We start from the raw sequence: 27,579 nt of genomic DNA on the forward strand, positions 1-27,579 counted from the left end.
CTGGCTTCTTAACTTGTTGACTACATAATTATGCATAATAATAGAATTATTATGCAATTTTTTATATTTTCAATCATTGTCAAACATAGTGGTCGTGTTTAAGGAAAGGAAACCATTAAAAATCCAATAAACACGGTTTCCTAATTAAGCTAGTTATCATTACCACTACGAAAAACAGTAAAGAATTCCCAATAAATTTGGTTACAGTTCCTTATTTAAGCTAGATATCTAGAAATATTTAGATAGATTCTATACCATGATCTATGTGATACATAGAATATAGACCCCTGGACTGGTCTCTGCTGACCCCAGTCTTTGAACAATTCAAGGCAATTTACATTAGTTAGCATGTGGTTCTTAGTGGGGATGCTAAGATAACGTAAAATTTATTACAAGAAGCAAAGCTAGAAGCAGGACCTAAGACTTTATGCTGGCACTTGCTGGTGGATTTGATCTGTGTTTGCTAATTCAATGAAAAAATATGTAACATTATTCTTTAGAGTTAGAATACTTTTTCTCTAGGGTAAGACAAGCTACTAACATTTCACATGATGGACAGATAAGGAAAATTACGTTCTCTTAAATAAATTGTACTATCTTTTGCCATGTTTCCCTTGGAAGGAAGACACATATTTTGAATTCTTGAATAGGCTAAATACATTAATCACTGGCTTTCAAGGAAAAGAAGTTGTAAGAATGAGCTCAAATAACCATTGTATAAAAGCCTTGCTGCTGTGTTTGCTCTCCACAGATTCATGGCATTTCCATAGACAAGCCATCCCACCTGTTGCAGCAGAAAGGAGCTTGCTCTGATCTGGGCTCAGGTCAAGACTCTCCTTTTGTGACCTGTATAATAAAATACACACAAAAGAAAATGAAAGATACAGCAGAATTCTACACTGATTATGCCAGACATTTTCACCACCCCCACTCACATTATGGTTTGTTCCACCTTTACTGTAACAGAAAAACATGCTGCATAGGATGTGGGAAGCTAGGATTATCTGTTGAATATTTTCATATTAATAAAGAGCTGAAGGCAACGTAGACACCAGGCTTTAACTGACAGGACTGCACCACATTGAGGAGATATTTCTATCCAAAGAATACACTGAACCTGAACTCTTGAGTCTCCACACATTTACAACATCAGTCTCATCTGTATTTGGTAATGTCTCTCACTTCTGAGTTTTCCCATCTGGCTGCACAGGCCTTGCAGACAGTTTGTAGCTGATCCAACAATAATGAGATAGTGTCTCCAGCTACTTGGCTATTACTGCTGAGATCTTTTAACAGTGATCCCACTAAACCATTTGGTGAAATTGTGTCTTGACTTTGTGTGCAGTGGCAGTAAACCACGGGTCTATACACTGAAGGTAAGAAGTTCCCCCAGTCTAGCAGCACAAAGAATGGGCAAAACTCATCAACCTGGTTATAGAAGAACCTCCCTCAGTAGAAGCAACTGATTTTGAACTGAAGGCAGAAAGAGTCTGGTACTAAACTGACACCGTTGAGAGATGTATTTACCAAACTGCTCTGCCATAGACCTCCTGTATCATCTAACTGTATGTCAGTGCTAAGCAAACCCACGAGGTTTTTAGGCACACCATGGAGTGAGAAATTTGAAGCCCTTTTCCTTGTTACTGCCCATTGGCTTCTCTGGCTGGGTGAGTTACTGACAATCACATAGCTAAGCTAGTTACACAAGGGGAAACAAAAGCCTCTGAGTCATAGTTTCTAAAAAGACCAGATGAACCCCATCCTAAAAGGAAGTGTGAAGGTAAGAAATCATGTGTGACCAACTCAAATGAATGTGGGTGACCTATGTTCTTCCCATCACCCGTACCTGAGTTTTCCATGAACACAAGAGGATTGCACTTGTCTGGCTAAAAATATTATGGGGATAAACATGTGAGAAACTGTAAAGCCCTCTGAAACTGTGGTACTTACCACAATGGTACCCGATGAAGCCTCACAGGACTGTTGCAAATGGACAGAATCCCCCAACTTTGTGAACCTGCTACAGTGGCTCTTTGGAGACACTGTAACTAAAAGCAAATATCCGCTGTCCTGGTGCTGAGTAATATGTGTTCCTCCTAAACTTTGTGACTTGAATTTCAATGCCATCATTAAATTATTTCAGCACAGATTAATTTTCAGGTTTTGCACCTTCTCAAGTTACTTAAATGTACACAATCTTTGCTCTATATTTAGGACCACGAGTTTACAGCTCAGTGAATTCTTTACACTGTATCCATTCAGTGTCTATAATGATTTTGAAGGAAGAGCTTGAGATGTAGTCTTTGGAGGCATCCAAAACTTCCACAACACTGACTGAAATTTGATTAATAGTCTAAGTCAAAAAGGTTTTTGAGTGGAGTTTTCTGGGTTTATTTCATTGTTTCAAGATCACATTCAGGTCAAATATTTTTCAAAGCAATTACATATCTTGCTTTCCTGTATGTTTTATTTGATCGGCAACAATTTTTCTAAGGGGACGGCATTTGCAGCCAAAATTACTCTCTTTTTTTCTAATAAATTACTCTAATAGTTCTATCAGAAGTATCTCAAAAGTGGACTGAATGTTATAAAAATCTTTCAGTTGTTGTTTTCTGAATATGCTAAGTGACAGTCAATCTTAATTACTAAAGTACTCAACAGGTACTGATGGATCTTCATTGTTAGCTGGGGTCTTCAGCATTTGCAGGAGCATTTCTTTGGATGTAAAACTTCTGTGGTTAACGGTGTCTCAGGTTGACTTAGAATCATCTCATCCATCACAGTATTTTTTGTGAGCTTATTTTGATACATCCACAATTTCTTCCAACATTAAATTGCTTATAGCAAGTTATTAAGAGTCTTCATAAGCAGGAATGTGTCTGTGTAGCAATAACCTGGTCTTTTTGTTCATAAATAGCATCAGAAACAGAGAGGTTTAATAGCAAGGACCAGCTTCTGTATATAGTGGAGCCCGACAGCACCATATACAACTACAGAGCTGCAAGGAAAGCAGCAGGTTACAAGGGAAACACTCTGCACCACATTGCTTCACAGCCAAAATCATTCCTTAAAACCCAAACAGCTCTAGATAACACATGGATATTTGTTTCGAACACCATTTGGAAGCTGGTTCAGTATCCTTGCATAATGAGCTGCAAAAGCAGTCATATCTAGGTTATATCACCTGGAGGGTCATCAGCCTAGAATATAATGGAAGCAACCTGATATTAGCATGTTCAATCTAGGCCTAATAAGCCTCAGGAAGAAGTGGAAATACATATTCTGAACCTGGCATGGCCTTAGAAATTATAGGAAAGTATCCCATCATTAAAACCAAGGAATTTCACAGAAGCAACCTGTATTATTATCTTAATAAGTCAACCTTTACGATCCCACAATCAGGACTGTGCACATGAACACATCTATGTAGGCAGAGGGAGGATGTGAAGCTCTTTGCTCTTTTCTTACAAATGCATAAGGTATGCACTTGCAAAACCACACTAATCAGACAGATAAATAACTGAAATAGTTAAAGCTATTAACTGAAACACTTGCCATAGAGTTCTGATGAATTGAAAAACATGGGATACTTCCATATTTTCATCTGATTTCCAAGAAGGCCTTGTCCTATCATCAGTTCGCTGGTTTTGGGTAACCAGAGCAAAGAACAAATCCATTGCAATTTAAAATTCTGCTTTAGTTTTCAGAAAGGCTTAGCATACACCATTCAGAGACTTGAAATGTTATCTACAATGTTTAAACAAGCTACTGGGAAATAGTCACAGCAGAATATTCACTTTTTTAGAAGGATCATTTAATTCCTTACAGCTCTTCAAAGTACAGTTGCCTTGTTGTCTTATCTAAACATGGTAATAACCTATCAGTATAAAACCAAAGCCCTTAAAACACATCCCCAGCTAAGTTGTAATAGCTCCAGCAAAGCAACAGTTATGCTGCTTTATTACAGCTGAGAATCTGTTTCTCTGTCTCCTAATTTTCAAACTCCAGAGAGAGATGCTTGCCTTCTGACTCTTACACCTCACCCCTATGCTCTAGGAAATTTTTCTCCACTTCGACATTCTCTCCACATGAAGAGCTTTGGCCAAAACTATTATTACCAACAAGGAAATAAGATCAGAAGTATGACCATCTCCTCCTCAATCACAGTGCAGACAGAAGTGGTGAATGAGAAACAGCTTCTGAATCCAATCACACCCTGCAATGCTGAATGTAGCACAATTGCACATCTAGAGAAAATCCTGCTGTTCCTGTGACTGCAGAACCACCCTCCAAATCAGTGGAGTTTGCCAAATGAGCACAGCTATAGAAAAAGCACATAGCCTAAGTATGCAGACATTTCATCATCTCACCTGAGAATCTGTAGCTGCACTTTGGAGGATTTTCTCACAGTTTATTTCCCAGATACTGAAAATCCCATCTTTCATTCCACCTCCTGTAGCAGGGACTTTGGTCTGCCAAGGACACCAGTTTACAGCCTAAAAAATAAAAAGATAACACATGCCAGAACAGAATAGGAAGTTAGCTGGAAGAACAGAGCAGTTTTATCTTAGTTGGACAAATGAACTACAACAAGCACCCAGAATGTACACAGTGCAGAGTAGGATCCCAAAACTTCAAATGATGCTTCCCTTGCCATTGTTTCACAGTAGCCTACACAGTCCCACATACCCTTGTAAAACTCCAGCTTCCCTCCTTATCCTTAACAGGTCACAGACGTACACCTCAGTACCACAAGAACCCAGAAGAATGAAGTCTTACTGCCTCAGTCAACCCATCACAGAAGTCTAAGCAAAGTTACCTATGCGGCTTACAAGAGATGTAGTTTTTTTCTGGGATATTTCCAAGATATCCTTAAGGCCCAGAATCTACTTGAAAAAAAGTTTCTCAGAACTGAATTCCACCTCTTACAATAAACTTTTCTGACCCCTTAATCCTAGCACTTCAGGCCAGCCTCAGATCCTTTTGTGAGGATAAACAGCTTATAAGTGCTGGACTCCCCTGCCTCTTCTGCTAATACCTGATCTATCTCCCACACATGAAGAACCCCAAATCATTTCATTTAGAGTTTCCTTCTTCAGATAATTTGCCACCAGCAACAACAGGAAAATATGGGCAGGAGGGCAAAAGATACCTCATGTATTAAACTGATTGCAGCAGAAAGAATTTCCCAAGACTGAAATACCTTGTTTGCAAACTTGTGAGTATTGCACCACCAAACTCTTCTGTGCAAGGTAAATAGATAGAGGGGAACATGGTAAAAGTTATTTCAGTTTGCCAATAGATTTGCAAAGGCGTTCTAATCCAGTAAAATTTCCTAATGAAAACCCTAGCAAACTTATCTATGAGGAGAACTGGTCTTAAAATTAACTGCATCACAGACAGAAGAAACTAATAGATATCAGTGAGATAATTTGAAAAGTTTTCTGAGTGTCCACATCAACAATGTGCTTTCATGAGAACTAATAAAGAAAAACAGACATTCTTTCTTCATGTACCTTAACTGCTGAGGAATAGGTATGGTTTTCAGTGGCTGTGACTGCAATTTACACTAGGGTCACTAGGCCAGATATTCAATATACCACCACCAGACCCACCTGCCAGCAACTGGTTGGTTAGTAACCATTTCAGGCTGCAAATGCCTTGTTTGTTTTGGCAAAAAGTCCCACCATGGTGCTGAGCAACCTGAACATCATGGTGATGAACAGAAACTAGTCATGAACCACTGCAGACAAGAAAAGATAGCATGGGTTTAATGATAAAGAAGACAAGCTACTTCATCACACTGATGTTTCTTCAGTGGTTTCAGAAGCAGACCACATCAGAGTGAAATGACTCTGCAGAACAATAGTATTTCAGTAAAAGGAAACTCAAGCCAACTATCAGAAGCACATCCCGACTGTAAAGGTGGCTGACAACAGAAAGGAGCCAAGCAGCTACTCCTTTCAAGCCAGGTAGAATATCTGTTCTCCCTCATGGTTTCATTTCCATGAGGACATACCACACTGTATGCCACTAATCTGCACCCTGCTCAACTGTCAAGCCATTTAATGTAAACGATTTCCTGTTCTTCATTAAACTTTTTTTGTAAGATGGTTCTTGCCAAGGCCAGATATGACTCCACACCCAACAAAAAGACAGTGTAAAACTGCATTGCACTGGGAAAGGACTTACTAGCAAGTAACTGTAGTCTTTGGTTCTGTCCCTTCTCTTATCTCCTTTTTCCCTCTCACTCCAAGGCTTACAGAAAATCTGCACAGCTTGATACTGTTGCACTAATTTCCTGTTAGGAAATAGATGCATGGTTCTACAACCAGTATTATCAGTCTACTAAAGGAAAAAAAAGGAAGGAATACCTTGCCTGGAAGCACACCTACTGTTACAGCTCAGCTCCTAGGTACATGTTTTACACATCAATAGTGGAGTCAAACTGAAAATATTAAAAGTATCTTGCAGTGTCTTTTCCTGTCTTTCTATGGATACTACTTACATTAAAACTATGACAAAACAGAAGAGCTTTCGCAGTTCCAACTAATACGGTGACACTGAAATAAAATCAGCAAGTTCATACCATCTTACTGGGTACTTGAGAAACAGATATCTGATATTACTGCCAGAGATTAATTTAAGGCATTAAGAACTGGAGACCTTCTCATACTGGGTCTAAAAGATTTTTCAGATACATGTTGTGCTTGTACAGAGGTTAGTCAAGTTCTTGAAGATCACAAAAGCATGGAAGATTCCAACAAGCAACTCTCCAGTGAATGTTAAGCACATCTTTATAGAAAATACATATGCAACTACATGGGTATGTGTGCATTATAAGCAAAGGCATCATCATTTGCCTTCTGAAGATTTATATAGATTTTTTCCTACTAAATAATGATAAGAAAATCTAACCTAGTGAGTTAGACCCCTATCGGATCTGGATGAGGATGAGCTTGTTTTCCCCACTGCAGCTTTGTATTAGTGGCTAGAAAGGAGTTTGTATGACACCCGTGTTTTGGCAGCTGCTGAGCAGTGCTCATGCAGAATCAGCACTGTCTCTCCAGCATTCCCCCCGCATCGGTAGGCTGGGGATGGGCAAGATCTTGGGAGTGGACAGAGGTGGGACAGCTGACCCTAACTAATATTCCTTACCATTTGACATCTGGTCAGCAATAAAAGCTAAGAGAAAGGGGCAAAGGAGAAGAGGGGAAAGGCAGTAATTATAGTGATATGAGTGGGAAGGAACTGGGCTCCTGAGAATCCTGTTTGAAAGAACATTTTTTTCCACTTGGCATAAAGAAATCAGAATGATTTGCTTATGACACAGAAGAAGGCATCTATTTTGCTAAATACAAAGAGAACACAATAAAATGTTGTGATGGATTAGATTACAGTACATAAACCTGAAATTTATTTGCAGGTTCATGGTGATGTGTTGCTGGACTATTTTTAACCACAAGAATTACCATGTAATCCCAAAGTCAATTAATACTTTGAGATTACAATTGAAACTTCCACAGTGAAGTTTACTGTAAGAATGCTGCTCTTATTTTAGTAGCAATGAATATTAACTCCATGGTTTTTTTTTATTTATGCAGTGATTTTAACTCTGCCCTAATGTTAGAATGAACTGGTTAGTTTCAAACCTAGCAAAAGAAATAGATGGTACCTCAACCTAATCTGTTAACCATAACTGTAGTTCACAGACTGATACTGAATTTTATCATCAACATACTCAGAAAGATCTGCAAGTTTCTGTTGTTTTCACTACTTTGGCTAAGGTGAAATGCAAACCAAAACTAATTCTTACTGTAGTAAGGTTATGCCACTTGGCATTGTGTAGTGGGTTGGCTTTTGGATTTTTTAGGCCTTCCTTAGCAACGGGGTCAGAAATCTAAGGAAGTATTCCATATCATCCTTTAGCATAACACAACATATAAATAAGGCGCAGATAAGAGAGCCCGCTCTCTTCTCTCTTCCAGTGGCTGAAGGCGACAGGTCTCTCCGCAGACGGTCTTTGCTTGTACAGGCCAGGGCCTGCCTGCTCCGCCCTGCCGTTATCTCCGTTCCCTTCGGGAGGCGCGGGGAGTTGGTTGGTGCTTCACACAGTTCTGCTGTCTCATTCAGGGAAGTATTTAATTCAGTTTTTTGTATTTATTCACTATCTCTCTATTAACGGGATATTTGGAGGATTTTTTTTTTTTAGTGTTTTTTATCCTTTTTTCCCCCCTCCCTTTTCTTCCCCCCCCCCGAGCTCCCTATTGTGTGTACAATATATTCAAATTGTATATATAATTGTAAATATATATGTAAATATATATTTTTTATATAATTCCGTTTTGTTCAGACTTCTTTTGGGTTTTTTGTGGTTCATTTTTTTTTCCCTTGCTTGAGAGAGCGGGAGTGGGGAAGAGACAGCTTGGACTTGGCAAGAGAGAGCCAGGCCAAACCTACACACATTGGCAGGAGGTGACAGCTTCAGCCTTGTAACTTAACCCACCCAGTGTATTTGGAACAGTATTTTATTAACTGGTTGTTCAGCTGTATCCTTGTACCTCTCTCCACCTTGCAGACCTAATAAAATCAAAAGCCAGAGCAACTTGTGAAATCAAAATTAAACTATCACTAATGTTCCTATCCAGAAATACTAGTTTTGAGTTTAATAATAAATTCAGTCCACCCTTGCTATTGTTTTCCCATTTAAGTAAAACAGAAGACTATCATATGATTCTAAAGTCACAAAAGCATCCATCATAAACAAGTTTCCTCTCAGCCCCTTCAAGTGTTAGTCAAAGATCTGAAACAGAAAGTGGGATGAAAAAAACCACAAAAGAGTACATTTGTTCTTTCTCATCTGAGTGCACATACTGAAATATAATAATAATGGCCGGTCTTCGCGAACGAAGATTTTTGGGGAAAGGTCTTTTACCTTTCCAGCCTGCGCAATGGATTTTTTAGGTGAGACACAGCCTGCGCTGAACTGAGCCCACCCTTTAATCCTAAGGTTCATCTGCCAGGGCCAAGCAAGCTTGGACAATGGCAGTGAGGTCCTCAGGACGTAGGTTTGTTTAGAGTGACCTTCTCATAGATGGATGGCCTCACAGGGCTAACGGACTCCATCTGCCCGGGGGACTGGCTGGATTCGAACCTGGGTCGCAGAGGTGAGAGTCCTGCACGCTAACCACTAGGCCACCAGGGGTCCCTATACTGAAATATATATTTTATATATATATAGGTATATATGTATGTGTATGTATATGTATATGTGTATATATATACCTAAATATAGAATATTCACCCACCACTCTAAAATACACCCTTGACAAAGCAAAGGTCAACCATTTCAGTCCTCCTTGGGTTGCGGATTGCAATGAGCTGGCCTTTCATTGCAGATACACAGCTAGAGAGGTGTGCAACTCTTAACAATTCTGTTTCATTGTGCATCTGAAAAGACAGATTCAGTCTTGATATCAATAAAGGGGCCATTTAAACTACTTACTGTCTCCGCAGCACTGGGCAGGCTATGACTTTTGGAGTTCAGACCCACTGGAGACAATATAATTTCAAGGTCAGGCTTTGCACAAAACCAGAGTTACAGCCTCCAAATCCAAGTGAAATTCTGCAAGTGGTGACAGATTTCTGGAAGGAGATTAAGAAGTAGGGACTAAAGAGGCAGATTAAATCCCCTTTGACTGCTTTCCTGCCAGAGAGTAAATCTACGTATGATTTCTGAGGTGGGTGATTAATAGAGGGACAGGAAAATCACATTTGAGCAAAGCCAAGAAAAACAGCTAAAATGAATGGGACATTTGTCCAAGTAAAAGCAAGACTCTTTCTGGAAATATACTGTGCTACTCACCTGCTCAGAATGTAATGATTCCAGCTCACAGCTCCAATTACAGACAGGTGGCCAAACATATTTTTCAACCTATTTCTAGTTTCAATCTTCCACAAATGCCAATCCAAAACAAACAAGAAATTTGACATCAAAAAGAAAACAAAATTGTTCCCTTGGTTTGTTTCCAAGCCACTGCCCAGTTCTGAATTGACATATGGACAACCTGAAGTTCATTTATTCACAAGTAAGACAACGAGTATTTCAGAATTTTGACACCTATATCAGTGATGTTGAAGTCAGACAGGATTGCAGGGGATACACATCTGTGAGTTTAAAGCTCTCTATATACATGTCAGTATTTGGAAGTTCATACATGGAAGCACTGGCCTTCACTACCTTCAGATTGCTGACTCATGACTGCAACAGGTAGGTCAAGGTATTATCTAACACATAAGCCAAAGTCACAGGAAAAATTGTTATTAGCAGAACTTTTCATATGTGCTCTCCCACTTGAAACCACCCCCTCCCCCACACAGTAATTAACTTTTTTTGCTTTCTTGTGTTTATTTCCCCCAAAAAAGTATCCCCCCTCAACACTTAACCACAGGAAAAGGTTTTTAAAATGCACATGCTTCGATCACACCACACTAAGCTCATGACAGAACATTAACAAGAAACAAAAGCAAATAAAAGTATGAGCAAGAATGACCTTTGTGGTCATTATCTTCAAAGACTCCTAAACGTAATAAAATTTTTAAAAATGTCAGATCATTAGTACTATGAATCATTTAATGCTAAATTTTTACGTCTAGCATTAGCATTTTTATGTTTTAACTTCCTATTTTGAATTATGCTCCAGAGAGGAGTAAATAGAATGAGTATTAAAAGTTTCAGGGGCAGATGATGTTACTTGTCTCTACTGAAACAGGAGGGTAAGCCCAAAAGAGTTAACTAAGAAACTTGGGCCTACTAACAAGTTACTTACATTCAAAACGATCTGTTCTGTTCTGCTAACTGGACCAAAGCTTAACAGAGTGCTAAAGGTATATGTAATGGGCCTAGAGGCAATAAATTAGGATACAGTAGGCTAAAGTAGACATTTGAATAGGAGAAATAGGTCAGGAGCCAGGGCTTTCTCCAAGCTTGAGCGAGTGGGTCAAGAACAATGGAAAGGAAGAAAGGTCAAACTGAGGAAGATGAGAATAAGCCCCCTCCCCATGGGATGAAGATCAGATGTACCCCTAAAATTGGGGGCCAAGAGAAGCGCCGCCCTAAGCTCCGCCTGAGCTCCACCTGTTATCAATATGTATGAATAGGTGTTATAATCACTTGAATATGCATTTAATCACATTTGGAAATTGTATAAAAACTGCTGATTTTGTGTGAAGCCTTCGAGCAAGTTTTTCCAGCAATAGCTGGCTTGCTCCCAGTGCTGCTAATAAATACCTTTGCTGCTCAAAAGATCAAAGTTTCTCTGAGCAGTTCTTTATACCCGATTTTTCGGATTCACTACAACTAACCTCTGTTCAAAAAAATTCAACACTGAAAAAGTTTTGTACTCTGTAGATTAAATACACACATAAACATCCTATATGAAAGTCCAATGACAAATTGTGGAGAACTTATTTTGTGCAATCCTCCCCTACTCTGTCCTGAACCTTGTCTCCTAATCCAAAATTCAGTTTTGACAGACAACAAGTATTTCCCCTTTCAGCTGTGGTACTCCCTGCCTCTGAAGATGAGCAAGAAGCACATTAGGGTGATTTTCTTCTGTATCTAAAATTTTGTGCAGTTAAAAAACTACACAGATTTTCAGGAAGGACTTCAGATCTGGCCAATGGGTTATCTAGTGCTTCATTCTAACCCTAAAAACGTCTAACATCAGTAAAATGAGATCTGGTTTACAGAAAAACCTGTACTTCTAATATCTAGACTTTTCACTGTGTTTGAAAAATTTTACAAAGCCTTCTTGAACCCAACAAAGTAAGATAATTCAGGAAAAATTAAGGCACTTAATTGTCATATTCGATGAATAGCAACACTTCTGAAACACTGAAAATGTTTTTCTTCTTTAACACTGGTAGGTGTCATTGCCCAGTGAAATAACAGATGAAATCATCTCTGTAACTCATTTCAGGTTTTTCTTCTCTCATCAGTAACTCATCTACCCCAAATTCATACTGGTTGCCCTTTCAGCTATATTCACCTACTTCAAGACACATGACTGTGTATAACAGGCTTTTTCATTAGTGGAAATTAAGTTATTTTGTGTTATTTTGCCTGGGTACTCGTGGATATCACTAACTTTTGATAAGATTTTGGCTCTCAAGTGCCTGTGTCAATTCTCAAAATGAGACTCAGGAAGTGATAAGTAGTCAGTACTGTCACACCATACTATTTGATTTAAAAGTGGGTGAGTGAAATCAAACCTGGTATTCCTGATGCCCATATTCATTTGCCATTAGGGGTAAAAAACACTCTGACTAATTCCTTGACTGCTCTGAAAGGAGGCTTATTTGCACAGAGAAAAGCAACAAAGGAAAATATAAATCTATCACATATACCCCAACTACTTCTACAGGAAGCAAAATCCAGATTCATAAAGAAGCTGATTTTTACTGCTTTTACATGAGAATGAAACAGGCCCTGACTGGCAAGAACCCATCATACAGAAATAGCCAGATCACCAAAAAAAATCATCTGCCCAAGACAGAACACAACAAAATATTGGTCTGATATTTAATGAATTGGCTCACACTCAAATAAGTATGGGAATACTTGCATTATTTCACAGATTATCTGTTCAGATTACCCCTGTTTTCAAATTACTTGATAATTCACACTTCCTTATGTTCATTCGTTCCTAGGATACTTTATGGAGCAAAATAATCAACTCCCCCACAGATGAAACCAGAGGCAGTGCTAGAGACAGTTTGCTCCAGTTACCTTTCCCTACAGGTTAGAACAACAAGGCTCCACAATCTCTACATGTCTTGCACTTCCATGTGCAACAGTCCATATGATATATATTCTCTCCCATTCTGCAGCACAACCCAATACTATTTGTAGGGTTTGGAAACAAAAAAGCTGAAAGGAAACGAATGTTTTAGGGTCATCAGTACATCTGATGGGACCCAAAAGATAGCCAGGTAAAATACTAGGGGTTAACTCCACTGAATGAGCTGGAATACTATCTGTTCAGAGGTTGTGAGAGCTCTAGAAAGAAGCCCTGAGCAGTTAAATCTCAACCACTTCGTATTATTCTTTAACACTTGCTGGAACAGTTAGATGCACCTTTCCAGTGTAGATGCAAATTTCACTTTCTTACTGTTCAGTGTGCCTGAAAATGTTTGCTCTATACACATACCTTTCCAGATTCAATTGGCATTTTCACAGACCTTCACACGATCGCTTCCTTCAATGCTATATCCAACCTCTTGGACTACTGGAAGCTAGAAGCACTTTTCTGCAAATACATTGAAGTGAAAACATGGCTGAATGAAGAATTCCATTGTAAAACGTATTTAATTATCATGGATAATGCCAGTCCCATCAAAGGGCTCAACACTCATTATATGAAAGCTTCAAAGAGTTTGTGTCTGGGATGGGAGAACAATAATACCAGTGCTGAAATCATGTGCTCTAACTTCAGGGACTTGAGACATCTTTCCTCCCATAAAACACCAATTCATTGCTAGTGATCACACAAACTTTAAGAAAGTTGTTTGAACAAGGCCACTTTACCAGAGAAAGAAGTTCCAGGCCTGTACATCTGGAGTAGCGACCACAGGTCACCTGCCAAACCCTATCGCCCTCTTGTCCTCTTCTGAATTGGCCCTTGGGCTGATGCTGCCAGCATATAGTGACATGCTTCCTGCATGTAGCCAACAAGTCTTTGAGGGAAGGTCAGTTTTGTTGCGCATATACTGCAGGGCCATTGATTCCAGCATGAGACCTATTGGATATTAGAGTCCCTCAAACCAGTGTCCCAGACACTGGACTCCAAGATTCCATTCCTTAAACCAGTATTACAATATGAAACTGAAAACAGGTACAAGGTATCTCTAAGGAATGAGATCTTCTAAATTACATTAGCATTTCCTTAGGTATCAAATAAACAGATGATGCAGCAAAAATGAAAAAAGGGAGATATGAATTGTTATTGGAACTTTTTTTTTTTTAAATAGTTAGCTTGGGTCTTTAATCAAGATTTGGACAAAGGCCCAGATCAGCTCACACAGGACATGACCGTAGCCACCAACTCCTAGTAATATTCATTTTTTCACAATATTCACTGAGATGAATGCTCTGATTCCAGTTTTCTGCTTGTTCTGTAATCCTTTGTTTATAGTAATGTGGAAATGCAGATGTTTTCACCAGCTACTCAAGATCAGTAAATTTTATCTCCAATGTCTGTGAAATCCACCCTTCCAAGCACAGTCTGTATTACTCTTCTTCAAAGCCCTGCTGCAATCATGACAAGAAATGTCTTAGAAAAAATATAACTGAGAAAAAAAGAAAGTGTTTCTTCTTTATATATTCCATCTGTTCTACAGTGGGCCTTCAGTTTTGAGAGGCATTTTCTGTAAGACTTACACAGACAACTTGGCAGAAAGCTAATCACATAGCTTGGATCTGTGTCCCTCTAAAATAAGTGTAGACATTTCTGTGGAAAACTCATTGTGTATACTAGGAAGTAATATTTTGGCCCAGAGAGACCACACACATTCACTGGTATGTGAGAAGATTTTATTCTCAATGGATCCCATCCCTTTATACTACCAGGCAACACGAAGTAAATAGTCATTTATTACTGTATCTAAGAAGATTAATGGGTTTTTGTATGCATTTAGCCAGGACTGACTTTCAAATGGTTTTAGGAAGAACTTAGGTTTTGGTCATGCCACAATGTATCATCAAGACCCCCCCTGGAAAACGGTTGTGGTCCTTGATGTAGCACAATGAATATTTTAGCTCTAACTCAACTCCTACTTGTAAATTACAGTATTGTTCTAGGTTTACATAGAATCATAGAATATCCTCAGTTGGGAGGGACCTACAAGGATCATTGAGTCCAATGCATGGCCCTGCACAGAACAATACCAAGAATCCCACCATGTGCCTGAGAGCACTGTCCAAATGCTTCTTGAACTCTCTCAGGTTTGGTGTTGTGACCACTTCCCTGGGGAGCCTCTTCCATCCCAACCATTCTCTGGGTGAAGAATCTTTTCCTAATATCCAGCTTAAACCTCCCCTAAAACAGCTTTGGGCCATTTCCTTGGGTCCTGTCACTTTTCACCAGAGAAGAGATCACTGCCTGTCCCTCCACTTCCCCTCACAGGGAAGTTGTAGACTGCAAAGAGGTCTCCCTTGGTGTCCTCTCTCAGTGTCTTCTTCTCCAGGCTGAACAAAGCAAGTGACCTCAGCCACGCTTCATGCAGCTTCCCCTCTAGGCCTTCTTTGTGGTGTAAGTCATTTCACTGTAGGGATGAAAGACTGACACACAGTCCTGTATTGGGAACAGTGCTGTTTAATATCACCATCAACAACATACACAATGGGACTGAGTGCACCCTCACCAAATTTGCAGATGACACCAAGCCGAGTGGTGCAGCTGACACACCTGAAGGACAGGATGCCATCCAGAGGGACCCGGACAAGCTCAAGAAGTGGGTTCATATGAACCTCACGAGGTACAACAAGGTCAAGTGCAACGTCCTGCATACAGGTCAGGGCAAACCCCAGTATCAAGAAAGGCTGGGGGATGAACAGATTGAGAGCAGCCCTGCCCAGAAGGACTTGAGGGTACTAAAGGATGAAAAGCTGGACATGAGCTGGAAATGGGTTCTATAGCCCATAAAACCAACTGTATCCTGGACTGCATAAAAACCACGTGGCCAGCAAATCAAGGGAGGTGATTCTGCCTCTATTCCACTTTGGCAAGACCCCACCGGGAGTGCTGTGTCCAGGTCTGGGGCCCTCAGCACAAGAAAGACATGGAGTTGTTGGAGTGGGCCCAGAGCACAGCCACAAGAGTGATCAGAGGGCTGGAGCACTGTTCTCTGAGGACAGGCTGAGAGAGTTAGGGTTGTTCAGCCTGGAGAAAAGAAAGGCTCTGGAGAGACCTTACCGTGGCCTTTCAATACTTACAGGGGGCTGATAAGACAAACGAGTATAGACTTTTTAGCAGGCCCTGTTGTGATGGGACAAAGGGTGATGGATTTAAACTAAAAGAGGACAGACTGATACTAGATATAAGGAAGAGATTTTTTACAATGAGTGACGCATTGAAATAGGTTCCTCAGAGAGATGGTAGATGGTCCATTTCTGGAAATATTCCAGGCCAGGTTGGACCTGATCTAATTGAAGATGTCCCTGCTCATTGCAGGGGCTTTGAACTAGATGACTTTCAAACGTCCCATCTGATCCAAGCTATTCTATGACTCTATGATTAAGAGTGAATAAATACCATGTACGCATCTCCTAAAAGACATTATACTTTAAGGAAAAATGTTTTACATACATTAATTCATAGAAAGTGCTTATCCTCTCACCCCAAAAAAAGTCACATTCAATTTCTCTGTTGGCTAGATTTACTTAGGATTATTAAACCAATTGAGTTGTGTATTTTAACAATTATAAAATTCACAGACTCTCCAATCAGTCCATGGAGGGGTACAGGAAGAAAGAAATCACTGCTGTTGAAAGGAAGATTTTCCAGACTATTTTGTTTATTAAGAGAAGAAAATTATTGTCCCAAGGATCAGGTTTCCTGGAATGATATAAAATTGGGTTTTTTCCAACATCCAGTGACATTCAAGAGTACAATTATTACAAAGTGTCAGTCAACAAGCCCGTTATGCCATCTGTCCTGACACTACCTCCTTTTCCCAGAAGCTGAGCTTAATACCCTCATAGAAACTTCTCAAGTATATAAATTTAGGATTATAATTTAGGGCATTAAGTATACACCTCTGAAGCAACCTTACTCAACAGTTATGGTCAAAAAAGTAATCATGTAAAAACAGCTATTAGCATCTTCACTACTGACCTTGCAACTGATGCCATCCAGGAAAGGAAAAGATAAGAAAAACTGTGGTCACTGGCTAAAAAAATACAACAATACATAAAAAGTCACAAAGAAGTAGCAAGAAAATAGAGATGCGGGTTTGAGTGTAATGTTATGGTAATAGATTTTTTAAGTACCACCAGGTTTCACGTGAGAAATCAATTTTCACATTAGCAAAGACAACCAGGTGGATGGGTAGAGAGCACGGATTTATGTTCCAAAAAGGAATGGATAATGCCTAAAAAAAAAGAAGAATCGTGTGTCAGTCTTCACTAGGAAAAATGAACTGATAAAGTGCACAGCAATAGAAAAAACACCTAAATGGGAAATTATCTGAGGTCTTTGTTTCACATTAGGCAGATTCCATGTGTTCTTTCACCCTTGACCAAGAATCTGATCACTTATGGTCATGATAAAAAAAATGTTCTCAGAAATCTACTTTTTGGTAAATTTTTAATAGCACCTCATTCTGTTTACATGACAAAATGAACAGCTACATCCTGCAGAACTGAAGCAATTATCTTCTTCACACACAGTGGGTATTAAGGCAAGTGGAAAACTGAGTCATTCACGCTTTTCATGCATAATTCTTACAATACACACTTTCCCTCAGAGGTAACAAACCCATCTTGAGGGTTTCACTAGTCGTTTTGATTTTACTTTGCAGGACAATAGCCTGGAGAAAGGAGAGTGAACCTGAATCAAATAAATGACAAACAAATTGCTCCTGACTTTCCTGCAACCGACACTTCCTAAATTGACCTTCTCATGTTACTGTTGTCCAAGTCAACAAGGTATTACCCTCATAACATATTCCAGGCCAAAGACAAGGTAAAAAAAAATCAGAAAAACAAATATCCTACCTGTGTGTTTGAATGCTGCACTATTCACCTGTTTCTTTTCTATTTCAGCTCTCCTGTTACTCCTTCTTTCCAAACCTATTGCAGCATGACTGCTGGGTAAAGTCACAAGAGTTTTCATGACAGAGAGTTTCTTAGACACCTGAGAGTTACCGGATAAACAATTTTAATTGAAACAATTCCTTAAAGAAAAACATGTACAGAGATATTTGTCAAGTACTTTTCAGAATAACACTGATTGTAAAATAGCAGTACTCTAAAAGCAGATTTGACACACTAAGTGGGACAATCAAATACTGACATCTGAACCAGTCACCCTGCTTTCCTTCTGTCAGTGAAGATAAAGAGACATTTCTACAGCACTATTCACCTAAAAGAGGTATCTAAAAAAAGTCAGATTGATCACTCCCTGTATAAAGAATGCCTGTTTACTACTGCAGCTCATGTCCAGCCTTAGATTTATTGACTAGTTACACAGGATCATACCCCATAGGAAATTAATATCTGATTTCCCAGAACCATACAGGCTTTCAACACTGCTAATAGTGGCAGCATACAGGACTTTCTGTTCTAGAAACTGAAGAAGGAAAGACTTCACATCGTCTTAGAACCTGAATTCCTTAGACATGTGCATGCATTATTCAAAAGCTCTGGTATTCTGCTGTTGAAAAGCTCTGGTATTCTACTTAGCAGAAAACAGAACTGCACTTTTTGACCAACATCATAGGAACATATCCTGAACACTAAGCGGCATGTTTCACTTACTCTCTAAATATTTCAATTATTAATCAAGAGGTCAACTGTGTTTAGATCCCTACATCTTCTGGGAAGTTCTTCTTGGACATGCAACCTGCAAACCCTTCCCCAATTTCCCCTAGCATTGCTTGAAGCACGAGTCAGCACACTAAAAGCTCATTCAACCTTTCTTCAGTTCCCTCTGTTGCTGATGGAAACAGCCTCCCCTAGACTCAGCTGTCCTTCAGAGCAACTCAGAGTGCTGGAAGTTTGGTCTGTTTTCTGAATGGCCCTCAGGCAAGTGAGTTGAGTGTGTCCCTTGGTTGTTGTGCCTTTGTCAGTACATAAAGCCTTAGGCATTGGAGGAGAAACAACAAGACAAGCTCCTCCTTCAGTGAGTATACACTACAGCAAATTCAGGCCTGCAGACTGATCCAAGTTCTGCAGTTACAGCTAGGTCTGCAGGAGCTGCACACAAGGCAAGAGAGAAGCAGAAGGAAGTGTAGGAGAGAAGCCTGTATGAGCTCCCTGCTCTCCTGTCAGTTATTGATAACTACTCCAGCTGTGAAACTGCTGCAACAGACCCTGTGCACTCTTATAGTCCAGTGAAACTTAAACCTTTTTCAATACATGCCCCATCACAGAGGGAAAAAAAGGCTGGTCTGCCACAGGCGTTGCTTGACTTGTTTTTCTCTCCTTTTCACTCTCCTCTATATCAGCTGCCTGTGTGTTCTGCTGCCCTAGGCTGTCTCTATGACCTGCTGCCATAGGCTGTCTGCACACTGATGAGGGGAACCTTGGGTTGAGCTTTCCTCTCACAATAGCAGCATGCGCCTGTCAAGAGAATCACAGAATCAGAGAATCACAGAATCAATTAGGTTGGAAAAGACCTCTGAGATCATTCAGTCCAACCAATAACTGAACATCACCATGTCAACTTCACCATGTCATCAAGTGCCACGTCCAGTCTTTCTTTAAACACCTTCAGGGTCAGTGACTCTACCTCCTCCTTGGGCAGTCCATTCCAATCTTTAATCACCCTTTCTGTGAAGAAATTCCTCCTAATGTCCTACTTAACCCTCCCCTGGTGCAGCTTAAGACTGTGTCCTCTCATCCTGTCACTAGCTGCCTGAGAGAAGAGACCGACGCCCACCTGGCTACAGCGTCCATGCAGGTAGTTGTACACAGTGACGAGGTCTCCGACCCTGAGCCTCCTCCAGGTTAAACAACCCCAGCTCCCTCAGCAGCTCCTCACAGGACTTGCGCTCCAGAACCTTCACCAGCTTTGTTGCCCCTCTCTGCACTCACTCCAGTACCTCAATGTAAAAAAAACAAAACAAAACAAAACAAACAAAAAAATCAAACCAAACAAAAAAAAAAATACTTTGTCAGGATGCTGACCTGTAGCTCTGCCTGCAGACTGCTGCAGCTGTGCACTGCTAGAGCCCCGGCAGTGTGAGACGGGAAACACCAACCCTCAGCTCGCACTAACTCCCTGCTGCATGCAGTTTCAGAAATCCCTGCAGGAGGCCATCCTCTCTCCACAGGAACTAGTTCCTCTGCGTGGTGACCTGGCGCCCCGCCGGCCGTGCTGCTGGGCGGGGGCTCGGCGAGACCGCGGGCGGTTGCTGCCACCATGTGCCGGCAGGGATGTTCGACGGAGCTCCGGCAGGGAGCGCTTGAACAAGGAGCACCTGCCCGAGCTTGAGACTTGCAAGAGAAGACAAAACACTGAGATTAGACATGGCTTAATATCATCCTGTCTCTTGACGCTATTTGTAGTTGTGCTGTGCCGCGCCACACAGGCTCAGCCTAAGCTAAGAGCAACAGCCACGGACGCTGGGCTGAGGACGACTCCGCCAGTCACACGAGTGAAAAAAAGAGTGAGGAGGGGAAAAACAGCGTGAAACAAATGTTTCTGGTCTGATAAGTACACCTGAATCAACTGTGGCACAGAAAGTCTGTGGCAGCGAAAAAAAAAAAACAAAAAACAAAACAAAACAAAAACAAACAAACAAAGTTTGTGTCACTCGTGCACTGAGCTATGGCACTGGCCTTTGAAGGACCCAAGGCGCCTTCGTGCATTTAGCATAGGCTCATGGGTCTGGTCATTTCTGAGAGATGGACACTAGGCAAGCCACACATGCTGGCTGCCTAGAACCAGGCTGGTTTTCTGATCTCCACACAAAGAAGGATTTAGATATCTTCTGATTTCTGAACCTTCTTGCCACTGCTGTGGCTTATTCAAGTCATTATTTCTAATGTTATCTTACACTTTTTAATGTATTAAGGCATACTAAGTAAAGACTAAATGACAGATTTACATTTTTTTAATTTACATATGTTCAAATTCATTCACAGAGCAATTCGTGGCAGAAAAAGATAAAACATTAGAATGTATCAAAATCTGAAATGTAGAAGCCTAATATTAAACAAAATATTTTGTTTTTTCAGACAAATTTTAAGCAATGTTTTTGGTGAGAGTAACAACAGAAGGCACAACTGGGTTTCTGGGTAATTATTAGGTACACGAGTAAATATTTATAATATATTAAGGAGGGATTATTTATTTATTTCTGAAATAATATTAGATGTAAGTTACAAACTGTTGAGATGTAGCTTAGACACCATGATCTTGCATGGGTTTTCTGTAACCAAACACATTCAAACCTGCTTTTAAAGTCACCATTAGTCACCTGTGCTCGTCTGTTGAGTACAGCTTTGCTCATTTTAGCATGGAAGTCTGTGCCTTTTCTGTCCCAGCCATCAAAACACCATTCCCACAGGCCTTACTGCCAGGCAGAGATGAAGCCTTACATGTCCTCAGATACAAATACCGAAATTTCACAGTGTTTCCCAAGCATCTCTCTGTTATGTAGAACTGTGTGAAAGTCTCCATATAGTCTTGTTAAACAAAATTAACATGGACTTTAGCTACTTAGAAATTGTAGAAATGATCGAACATGCCACTATGAACTTGTACAAATCAATGATACTCATAGTGATACTGAAGTCACTGAAAAGAAAGAAACCACCAGATTCCAGGTTTCACATTCAGAAAGTTCTGTTCTATATTTGTCCTTTAAAATGTAGCATCTAAGTGCAGCAAAAAATCAGGGTGATAAGAAAAAAATCTGAGACAGAAATCACTCTTCAATGGTGGTTTGGAAAGTTAAGAGGGAAAGAAAGTAAGCAGACATTGGCAAGCAGCATAGACAGGCAAGAGCATAGAAAAGCCCAGAAAAATAGAAATGTGAAGAGGACAAAATCCTGAAAGTTGAAAGGAAGAGGGGAATACCAAATGGACAGAAAGAGGGAAGAACTGATCAGGGGAAGACAAGATGAAAGACAGAGGAAATTTCAGGGTTGTATATAACTGAATTGTAACCACTACATGTTGATGCACCCCTAGAAACCAAGAGCAACAGGCAAGAATCTTTAAAACATAAAACGGTAAAATGAAGACAGATAAAACACCAGACATGTGGCTCTGAAATTCAGAGAGTCTTGCACAATTGGCTCAGCAAAACAACAGTGGAGCTGCTTGGCTTACACATGAGATTCTCAGCTAACTCTTTCTTCTCTCATGCAGGCCTTCAATCTTACTATCTCAGCAGTAAGATGCCGGTAACTGTCATCTCATACTGCCAGTTAGCCAGTAGCAATTAAGAAAGCAACCCATATCCATCATCATTCTGTCCCTTCATGATGTTCGTAGTGGTGCTGTGCCATGCCGTGCTGGCTCAGCACTTCTAAGCAAACAAAGCTGCCAGTGGTCTCATGGCAGCTGATGACATGCAGGGCTGAGTCTGTAAACAGGGTGATTTCAGCCATCCTGCCTTCCTTCTACCTGAACAACTGGCCCCCAGGCTGCTTCTCCAGGTCTGTTTGACAGCATAGCTGCCTCCTGCAGAACAACACTGCCAGAGATGCCAGAGGAGCCCAGAGGTTGTGCTAGAGCTGTACTACAAACCAACAAGAGATCCCAACAGCTCTCAAGACTGTGCAGATGAACACTGGAATATCCCACACAGGTCAGTCAAACAGAGCAATCAGCATCCTTAGGTGATGAGAAGATCCTTTTCATTCATTTCTTCTTTTTTTTCACCCAGATTCATCTCTGTACTCTAAAGCCCAGCAGGCACTGTGATCTTGAACAGCTGTTTCAGCAACAGAGACAAAAATGAGCAGCTTGCTCTTTCTGTCTGAGATGCGAGTTTCATATTTCAGCTCCTCCTTCACATTCCAGGCCTGCCCAGGCTCCCCTCCAAAGATTTCAAAAATGGAGCCTTTTACAACTACTTATCCTCTGAAATATTCAGTGCCCAAAGCCAGGGTCGTTGTGGTCTTTCTGTCAGTGGTTTTGTGTACGACCATTCTCTGCCTGCTACAACTCAGAATTTTTAAACCTAAAATCAAAGATTTTTATTTCTTTGAAGTCAAAGATTCACGAGGAAGGAACATTTCCTTGGGGAAGTACAGAGGGAAAGTAAGTTTTTGTTTCATTTTATCTGTCTTGAATCGTTACTGACAAAAAAAGTGTACATTTTTAGGTAAATAAAATGTTTGGTTATGGGAATTTTTAGCAGAGATTTTTGTAATAAATTCCTAATCTTTAAATGGTAAGCTGGAGAAACATTTTTTTTCTAGATCTGCTCCAGGAATTAAGTAGTAGATCTAATAAACTAAGAAAAATAAATTCATATTATTTAGTATAGATCATTATAGCCTAACAGGAAAATTTGTGAATTTTAATCTTAGTTAAGAATGGTAGTATGTTGTGTTGAATTTTGGAAGTTGATCTAGTAAATATGATTTTAGTGCAAGTCCTGAATACCTGCTTTTTTAAATGTTTATATTTAAACAAAGCTGCAAGCTGAAGTTTGTCTATTTATTGAATTTTTATAACAGATTCTCTGAATGTAATATCTTCAGCTGCTTTCATCTGTTTAATGAAATGATGATCAGACAGATTAAATTTAGCTTTCTGACAGGAACCATCATAGTAATAAGAAACGCAATTTTAAAATTTAATTATAATCTCTACACTATCTATAGGGTTTTTTCTTACTATTGTAACTTTATTTCTCTGAAGGCAACTTTAGTTGTTAACATGGCCAGTTACTGCCAAAACACAGACAAAAATTACATCGCACTGCAAGAGCTACACAGAGCGTTTGGTTCCTCCCACTTCACTGTGCTGGCATTTCCCTGCAACCAGTTTGGAGAATCAGAGCCTAGTTCAAGCCCAGAAATAGAATCTTTTGCCAAAGGAAACTATGGAGTAACCTTCCCCATTTTTCACAAAATCAAGATCCTAGGATCGGAAGGAGATCCTGCCTTTAAATTTCTAATAGGTAACTGTTTTATATATCAAGCTGCCTGTAACCATGGTATTCTCACTGAATTCCAGTCTGAGTTTGTTTGTCAGGAAACACTGAAGTCTTCAAACTTCTCTGCTCATGGAGAGAAACAGGCACTAAGCATACAATTCATCTCATTTCAATCTGAATGTAAAAAATATGGGCAGAAGGATTGTATCATGAAAGAATCAGTTTCTCCTTACTGATCATAAAAACAGCCTACTGTGACCAGTCCAGCTATAAACATCCATTTTTTGTGGATGCATGAACTTGAGTGCAAAGATTCCTATCTACAAGATCCCATTTCAAGTTACGTGATTTTCATTGAAAAGCAGCTTTTCTTGTGGACAAAAATATAATTATGGATGGTCCTAAAATCACTGAAAGATTTTAAATAAACACATGCAGATTCATTTTTTTAGCAGAGGCATGTGTCCACCTTTATGTAAACTGTATTGTGAAGCAGGATTATATATACTGTAGTTATATATAATCACTGATTTGTGTTAATTTGTCATGTGAACTTCAGGGCCCAGCATGCAAAACCCTCTCATACAAATACCCCCATTACAGAGAGCAGTTACTGACTTAGGGCCTCATATTCTCACAGGCAAAATGAAACTTTCTCTCTTTAGTTGACCAAAGAGCTCATAGACCCAAAGCCAGCTTGAAAAGCCTCTCTGAATTATCCTGAGCTTTGGCCAGGTCTTTGACCCATGCTTAACACTGATATATGAAAGAAAGGATACTTAGAACACAACCTTTCTCCAACGCACCATTTTAACTAGAAAAAATGTAGGAGAAAGCCCAAAACTGTTCTATCTCCTTGACCCAACACAGGGTCACAGTTACCCATACTGTGTTTATCCCAATATTTTTTCCCAATACTTGTGTTTATCCAGACTATTTCAGTAGTTATATGAGAGATTCCAAAACCTCACAGCCTATTTCAGTTTTTCACAGCTCCTCTTATGAGAAAACTACTTAAATATCTAAATTAAATCTTTCTTACAACACTTAAGTATTTTCTTCTTGCCATATTCTCTGTGATACCTCTTATGTACTTGAAAATTGTTATTATTTAGGAGTCATTTATGTTTCACCACTCTCATTGTAACTGTGTTTCTTCCTACCTCCTCTTAAGCAAGATACCAAATACCTCAGTAAACCTTGTTGACCTCAACCCTTGTTGACCTGAGTTGCCTGAGGTCCAGTGGAATTATTGAGGGCTCTCTCAACTCTATAGAGGAGACTAGAGCATGCAGGTTACAGCTGCATAGGATTAAACCAGATTCTAAATATCAATGCAATCAGTGTTAGATATCAATATCTGTAAAGAAAAAAATGTTTACTCAGCATTTTTTAATTTGACATGCTGTTCACCCACAGGAAGGAGAAAGATCTTCTGATGCTTCAATATTTTTAAATAAAGCCTTTCTTTTCCTTCATTCCCTGCATCTTCAATAAAAGAAGCACCTGCTTTCTTCAGGTAGCTGTCTTGACAATCAGAAGGTTGAACATCTTCAGGCTACATCGCCTTCTTGTGCCTCTTACTGCTAGCTACAATTTGCCCAGCACTGTCAGATAGTCTAGCACAAAAAGAGTCCACTGGCAGCATAAATGTGGATGTGAAGCATCATTCACTTCCCACTTTTCTGATCATTAACAGCAACCAGTAAACCATGCCCAGACTACTAGCAAAGAACAAGGTGTGATTACTTCTGCATAAGAAGTTGAAGAATCAGTTCAGGGCATTGAAACAATTACAAGTGTAACTCGCTGAAACAATCTGATGCCATCCTTACAGATTCTTCAAAGAAAGAGCCTCGATGGAATTTCTGGAAGTACCTTGTCAGTCCTGAGGGTAAAGTTGTGAAATTCTGGAGACCCAAAGAGCCAGTACAAAGTATCAAGCCAGAAGTAGCAGCATTAATCAGGCAGATTATCATGAAAAAAAGAGAGGACCTCTGAAAAAGCCATTTATACTGTGATTCTATTCAATAGCATGGATACACAGCCTTTGTACATTCCTGGGAAATGTTTCTAGAAGATAAACCATCAGGTGATTTTACTACTCTTTAGTATTGGTATTTGCAACCAACATACATTTGGTAATATGTCTATTAATGCTGGATTTTCCCTTGCAATAGCCTTGAGAAGGACTGAGTTTACTGAGATGGCAAGGCACTAAGTACCTTGCAGGATGGACCTTCAATCTACATAAGGTTTCTAAATGTTGCTTTTTTTTTTTTTAATTGCTGATAATTGCTAATTGCAATTGTCACCAGCAGGGGGATGTCTGGAAAGAAGATTATTAATAAATTACTCAGTATTTGCACAGGTTTCTTTCCCATCTATCAGTAACAAACAGATTTTGATATTCCATTAACACATACTCGCCCTGTCTGAAGCGTATGGGGCCCAGAGGCATCCATGGCAGGGTCTTTAGAGGCAAATGTAACTGAAGAGACCAGCTTTGCAGCATTCTCTCGAGGAAGACTACGGAATTGTGAAGCTGTCAGTTGTAAAAAAACTGTACATAGAAAATGATAAATGTAAAAGAAAAAAATTGCAGAAATGTTTTCTTGCCTGCTTTATGTTTTGATTCATTTTACATTTCACCTTTAGAGCAACACCCTTAAACTCTTTAGACATCTCTATACATTTGCACCAAGGTACAGTGCCTTGACTGTGAGCTCCTCTCCTATTGGATTCCTGGTTTTCTGACCTGGGTGAAGGCGAGGCCTGTGTGAATATACATGGTTGCTTACAGAAGGATTCAAGGTGCAACGAAAATCAGGTGTCTGGGACTCTTACAGATGTCTTTCTGATGCAGTCCATGACAATACTCCCCAGCTATCTGTCTACCTACCTCCCATCTTTAGAATAAAAAAACAGTCTTCATGCAGAGGTAGAAGAAAGAGGAGAAGGTTCAGGGTTCAAGATCCACTCTTCTCACCTTGCAATCTCCCCAGTCCTACATGTAACTGCAAACCCATTTCCAGTTCTGCTCCACTGTTCTATTACAAACTGCCAAGTGTTTTGATTTATCTGTTTGAAAAAGGGAGACAGTAAATTTGAATAAGAAATGTCATTCCAGATGTCCAAGTCCTAATGGAGGGGTGAGAGAATAGAAATGAGAGAAACCTATGCCTTGGAAGAGTTTTCTACATGAGAAGGATGGATAGCATTAGTGCTGTTGTCTTGTAAGACTGACTGAAAATAACTAAAGTCCTTCAAAACTTTTTCCAATAAAGATAACCACTTAACTGTATTAAAAAGGTGAGAAATTGAAAAGCAGGTAAAAAAAAAAGGTATTGAATTAATTGACAATTTCACACAAAAAAAACCCCAAACCAACAAACTCTGAAGAATAAGGACATTAAAATGTTTTAAAAGATTGAGTAATGATACTGATGTGAAAGATTTAACAGTCACCATCAACAGTGACAAACATCATTTTGGAACAGAACTCAAACCTTGGCAATTTTGGCCACTCTAACTTTCAGAGATCAGCTAAGGATTATGCAAAAGGTCTCATTAGTCGAAATCAGCCTGCTGCTGATTGTTTTAGACCAGCCTCTGAGCTATTTGCCATTATCCCACAAGATTCTGCATCAAATATGTCAAGACAGTTCCTGTTCTTATGCTGAGGTTCTGTATTTTACTCCAGTCTCCTCCTGCATGTGCTGTTCCAGCCTTGAGAAC

At 39.8% G+C, this 27,579-nt stretch overlaps 2 protein-coding genes across 3 annotated transcripts; one reads left to right on the forward strand and one right to left on the reverse strand.

Annotated features, from left to right (window-relative positions):
• Nucleotides 1-674: 674 nt before the first annotated feature.
• Nucleotides 675-20,146, reverse strand: CDC20B (cell division cycle 20B). The gene is given in 11 exon segments (XM_027709364.1): nucleotides 675-846; nucleotides 1,847-1,886; nucleotides 3,556-3,691; nucleotides 4,371-4,496; nucleotides 5,517-5,533; nucleotides 5,536-5,568; nucleotides 5,571-5,743; nucleotides 9,872-9,956; nucleotides 17,777-17,915; nucleotides 19,139-19,342; nucleotides 19,910-20,146. Coding segments are annotated over 11 exon segments (1,362 nt in total).
• A 2,038-nt stretch (nucleotides 20,147-22,184) lies between these two features.
• GPX8 (glutathione peroxidase 8 (putative)) lies at nucleotides 22,185-27,150 on the forward strand. 2 transcript variants are annotated; one of them, XM_027709345.1, is made up of 4 exons: nucleotides 22,185-22,542; nucleotides 22,621-22,997; nucleotides 23,604-23,865; nucleotides 25,679-27,150. In XM_027709345.1, the coding sequence occupies exons 2-4, from the start codon at nucleotides 22,692-22,694 to the stop codon at nucleotides 25,840-25,842; spliced, it is 732 nt and encodes a 243-aa protein (XP_027565146.1). In that variant the 5' UTR covers nucleotides 22,185-22,542; nucleotides 22,621-22,691; the 3' UTR covers nucleotides 25,843-27,150. The 2 variants fall into 2 exon arrangements, with proteins under 2 accessions (XP_027565146.1, XP_027565147.1); XM_027709346.1 differs by lacking the exon at nucleotides 23,604-23,865 and having other exon boundaries at nucleotides 25,679-25,863.
• Nucleotides 27,151-27,579: the final 429 nt, after the last annotated feature.

This window comes from Neopelma chrysocephalum, unplaced genomic scaffold, assembly GCF_003984885.1.
Source record: "Neopelma chrysocephalum unplaced genomic scaffold, ASM398488v2 Primary Assembly neopelma1_96770, whole genome shotgun sequence".
Classification (NCBI taxonomy): domain Eukaryota; kingdom Metazoa; phylum Chordata; class Aves; order Passeriformes; family Pipridae; genus Neopelma; species Neopelma chrysocephalum.

Coding starts and splice junctions, on each gene's coding strand:
- GPX8 (XM_027709345.1), top strand. CDS start 22,692: ATGAGCAGCTTGCTCTTTCTGTCTGAGATGCGAGTTTCATATTTCAGC. Junction 22,998..23,603: donor TGGGGAAGTACAGAGGGAAA/GTAAGTTTTTGT, acceptor ATTTCTCTGAAG/GCAACTTTAGTTGTTAACAT. Junction 23,866..25,678: donor TGCCTTTAAATTTCTAATAG/GTAACTGTTTTA, acceptor CCATCCTTACAG/ATTCTTCAAAGAAAGAGCCT.